The 4,743-nt window shown below is 43.7% G+C and overlaps 1 protein-coding gene across 4 annotated transcripts in view; it reads right to left on the minus strand.

The window, feature by feature from the left end:
• TXNRD1 (thioredoxin reductase 1) overlaps nucleotides 1-3,832 on the minus strand; it is a 62,694-nt gene extending 58,862 nt beyond the window's left edge. The window contains exons 1-2 of one of the 4 annotated variants that reach the window (XM_023509269.1): nucleotides 3,614-3,832; nucleotides 1,975-2,083 (exon numbers count right to left, since the gene is read on the minus strand). Coding sequence is in view for 1 of the 4 variants with exons in the window: in XM_012801221.2 (XP_012656675.1) it covers nucleotides 1,975-2,083; nucleotides 3,486-3,550 (174 nt within the window). In the remaining 3 variants the exon portion in view is untranslated. Of the gene's footprint in view, nucleotides 1-1,974; nucleotides 2,084-3,485 lie in introns of all 4 variants that reach the window. The other 3 variants (XM_012801221.2, XM_023509271.1, XM_023509272.1) reach the window with 3 other exon arrangements.
• Nucleotides 3,833-4,743: the final 911 nt, after the last annotated feature.

Here is a 4,743-nt window from a genome sequence, read left to right on the forward strand (position 1 = left end):
GGCGCCCTACCCACTGAGGTATGGGCGCTGCCCTAATTCTAATTATTTTACCAATTGATCTTGACCAACTTTACCATATACATTAAAATAGTCTCAAATTTGATATTCATCCTAAGAATTACCAGAGGGTTTGCTAGGCAAAAAAAAAGACAAAAGGATTGATTCCTAGCTCCTTCCAGGTCTACTTCAGAAACCTAGGGAATGTTTATATAACAAGCACTCCAGAGAATTCTGTGCAGGTATTCCGTAGACAGCACCTGTTTCAAACACTCTCCTGGAAAGCCTTATTTTTTAGGCAGTGACTTATAGGCTTGACACCCATAGCACAGTGGTTACTGTGCTAGCCACATACACCCAGGCTGGCAGGTTTGAACCCAGCCCAGGCCGGCTAAACAACACCACCTGCAACAACAACAACAAAAAAAAAAAAATAGCTGGGTGTTGTGGCGGACACCTATGGTCCCAGCTACTTGGGAGGCTAAGACAAGAGGATCTCTGAAGCCCAGGACTTGTAGGTTACTATGAGCTGTGACCCCACAGGACTCTACCAAGGGTGACATAGTGAGACTCTGTCTCAAAAGAAAAATAAATAAATAAATAAAATGATACAAAGTTGATAAGTTGATTTAAGAGATGTGCTGAATGATTTATCTTAGTTCCCATTTCATTCACAGCACTAATACGTCACTAAATGCCCCAAATTAACTATGATCATATGGAATTGAAAATGTCAAATTACATCAATAAAGTAAGCTCCCAAGCTTATAAAAAAGTGACTCTTTTTTACTCCCATTGCTGTGAAAACCAGGAGCATTAGTAGCATTATAAAGATCAAATGACTATAACTTTTAAAAGGTAAACTTACCACACAGGTGAATAGAACAGAATAATCAGATGAGAAGGAATATTAATAGACCTTTGTCTCATTTTATTTGCAAACTAAGCTCTGAGTAACACAATAAATTTTAACTGAAGTTAAAAAAGTCTTTGTATCCCCTTTAATTATTTTCCATTAATTTGCTATGTCTTTGAAGTCTAACTCCATTTCCTATAATGATTCTTTAAAAAAAGGTAAATACTTTTAGAAGAAAAGGCAGTAAATAAAAATGCAAATTGTTAATATCCTTCCAAAGGATGAACACATCTAAATATAATTTTACATTTAACCTGGGCCTCAGGTTTCCTTCTAAGATGGCAATGTTCAAATGTGAGTTTCACTTCTTAAAAATTACACAGATATAAATGGATAAGGAAAAATATATAATTTGTAAAAATCACATGGATCACAGTGATCGGATTATGGAAGGCTTTCAACTATACAGTATGTAGAGCATCAACCAGGTTGTCCACCCATTAAACATGCACCTAGCCTCCCAGCATTTTCCCAACACTGCAGGCACAGTACCAAGGAATGATTTCCACCATGCTTACCATCTGCCAAAGGGAAGGTTTCTTTTTCTTCCTCCTCCCCCACCCTTCACTCAGTTGTTAACTCCAGGCTAGAAAAAGAGACACCTGACTGCTCTCCTTAGAGCCTGAAGTTTTTAGGGTCCCGCAGCTCTCAGAGAATTAAAGGAAGAAACAGGGCCGACCCGATGACGAAGATAAGCGTTTCCTGATCCCTTTTCCTCCTGACTTCCCTAAACAATTAACATGTAGTGGATGCACTGCTACTAAAAAATTTTATTTACCTTTCTGGGAGAGAAAAAGGAAGCGAAAATAGAAGGAAACTGACATTTTTTAAAAGTTATTGTAAAAGATGAAAATGGTCACAAATTTCCTTTGAAGCGCCCCCCATTGTGAAATTTGCCCATCGTGGTGATGGACTCTGCTTAACATGTGAGCTAGGCGGCGGGTTTCTGTGCTCCATTTGGAGGTTCGTTCGCATCCACGCTGGCTTTAAAAGGATGGCTGCGAGCACGCTGGGCTCGATGAGCTCACTCCCAGTTTAAAAGGCACAGTACTACCTCCTACCTTCAAAATTGTACCATGGCCGCCTATTTTTCTCTGTTTCACGAACACAACCGGCACGTCGGTCTCGGCGGTCACCCCGACAGCGCAGCTTCCAGGCCGGAGCGGTCCTCTGTGGCACAGAAGCAGAGCGGGGCGTCAGGTCTTCCTCCCAGACGGCCCGGCGGGAACGGCGCAGGGGCGGGGCTTCCGTCCGGGCTCGGCAGCCGCCCACCGTGCCCGCGGGGGCTCCCAAGTCAGCGCAACGTGCCCCTTTCTGATAATGACTAAAACCCACAATAAGGTTTGGACTGTGGCCCCGACAAATCTACACACTAGCAGAAAACATGGCCTCAAGGCTAGCTATTAACGTCAGAGTTCCGGTCAGAGTTAAATCACTACAAGACTCCGCTAAAATGAAACATCCTACTGTTCCAGCAAATCCATAATTTTGAAAAAGCTCAGAATAAAAAACTTTTAGATACAAATATCTGAGCTTTCACAAAATACCTCCCAATTTGATCCTGCTTTGAATTCTGCATCTATCCAAAATGCTAAAACCCAACTTCCAGGGTTTCCCAAAATTTGAAACCATGGAGCAAATTCAGGACACTCTACTTATTTACAGAGTTTTTGAAAAAGAATCCTGAAGCAATATGCAACTAAAGATGAGAGCAGGAACTAAGGGTACTGCTTCAAAGGGGTGAACTCAGTGGAGGTGAGTCAATGACAAGTCAAAGACAGACTCCACTCTGACATCAGGACCATTCATGAAACAAAAATCACACCAACACTCAAAAGTATACTTGTTTAATAGTAATAACAGCAGATAACATTTCTATAATGCTTTACATATACAAATAATCTTCACAACTACCCTTCATTATTATTACCAGGTCCATTTCTCAGACAGAAAAACTGAGGCACATAAATGTTAAATAACTCGCCCAAGGTCAAGAAGCTAATCAACAGTAGAGGTAGGACTCAAACCCAGGCAGTGTGGTCTATGCTCTTAACCGGCCAGTATTGCCTGGTGTAGTGAGGTTAGCACTGGGTTCCAGCTTTTGCTGCCCCACTTAGCAGCTTGTGTCAAGCCGGGCAAGCCACTGGATCTTTCTGAACCTTGCCTTCTCTACCTGTACAACATGGAAATTGCACAAGCTTTGCCAACCTCTTAGGATTTGTCAGGATCAAACACTGTGAAAATTCCTGGACAGGCACTCTCATGCAGTTACTTTTTCTATTGCTGTCAAGGTTCAACCCACTCGCCACCACATTGTCATCTACATTTCAAGGTTCACGATGTAAGGAATGACACAAAAATCTATTTTCTCAGACATTGTGCAAAATGTCTCCATAAAGAGCAAGAGGAAGGAAACCACCAGCCGACAGGGGGCCGATCTGGCCTACCAGCTGCTGAAACTTTATGTGACCCGGTAAAACGGGGTATGCTGCCATGCTGCCAAAAAGCTCAATCGGTTTAGAAAGCCTAGCCGTCCCCCACCTTCCCATTCAGACCTGCCTTAAAGCATCACCTCTTCGCCTGGATTCCTAATGCACCTCTCAGGCGTAGCGCTCTCGTCCCCCACCAGCAAACCATCCCAGGCGTGCTCCCATTCCAAGGCTCGCAGCTTTGTCTATTTTCACTTGACGCAGAGCTTACAGGAATGCGACAATGATGAAGACATCCAAGATCTTCTGCAGAGGACCGGCCGCGTTCCGCGCAGCTGCAAAGGCCAAACTGAAGGAAACCGAGGTGAAAGGGTTGCTGGTTCTTAATGGCTACGAGAAGCCACGCCCTGCTCTGAGGGGGCGGGCAAACTGCCAAAGTCAGAATGACAAAGCAAAAATCCACTGCTCGTGCAGCCCTGGCAACCTATGCCATTCCGCTTAGCAAAGTGAGAGCTCCTTATTGGATAACACCACATCCTCCGCCGGCTCATACCCTCCCCAGCCCAACCACTGGACAAAAACAATTTAAGGAAGTTTGGAACCAAGAAAAAAAGTGTTTTAACTGAAGAAAGTGGACCGTGCCCTAAGGCAGTAGTTCTAGAACTGGGCTGCCCACTGTAATCACGTGAGGATCTTTAGACTACTGACCGATTCCTCGTCCCCACCCCCAGACGTTCTGATGTCATTGATAGGAGGTGTGACCCGGCCATCTGAGTTTTCAAAAACTCCATAGGTGATTCTAGTTGGCACTAAAGATTTGGACTCACTGCCCTAAGGTAATGCATTAGTCAGTATGGCAATTCCCTAAAGGAAGTTATTAGGCTTTTTAGAAGAAACATCTAGTTCATCCTGACTAATCTTGAAAAGAAGTGACAAATTCTCAGCAACTCAGAACTTCCCCTTAGACTACTTCCTCCTTATCCCACTATTGTTACCTAGTTTATTTTGTTTGTTTTGAAGAAAACTGAGAGTGTATTTAACTCCAGGCACGCCAAGCCACCTGCAGCTGCCAAGGTAAGCCACTACGCTCTCATGCTTCCCCGCTCTTACTCATGTTCTTACTCAGCGCTGCACTTTAGTAGGTGGCTATGAATACTTGCTGAATAAATAAATAAAGCCTTTCCCACTTCTTTGGATAATGCAGGACTAAAGTACATTCAGGTGAAAAGGTTGCTGGCTTCTAACGGCTAACAGAAGCCATAACTCCTCTGACAAAGCTGGCCACGACTGCCAGCTCCTTCCAGCCCCTTCTAAGATAAAACTCAGGCTTGAGTTAGCCCTCTCACCTTCTTTTTTTTTTTTTTTTTGCAGTTTTTGGCTGGGGCTGGGTTTGAACCTGCC

The sequence above is a fragment of the Otolemur garnettii genome, unplaced genomic scaffold (genome assembly GCF_000181295.1).
Source record: "Otolemur garnettii isolate 467f Iridium unplaced genomic scaffold, OtoGar3 scaffold00007, whole genome shotgun sequence".
NCBI lineage: Eukaryota > Metazoa > Chordata > Mammalia > Primates > Galagidae > Otolemur > Otolemur garnettii.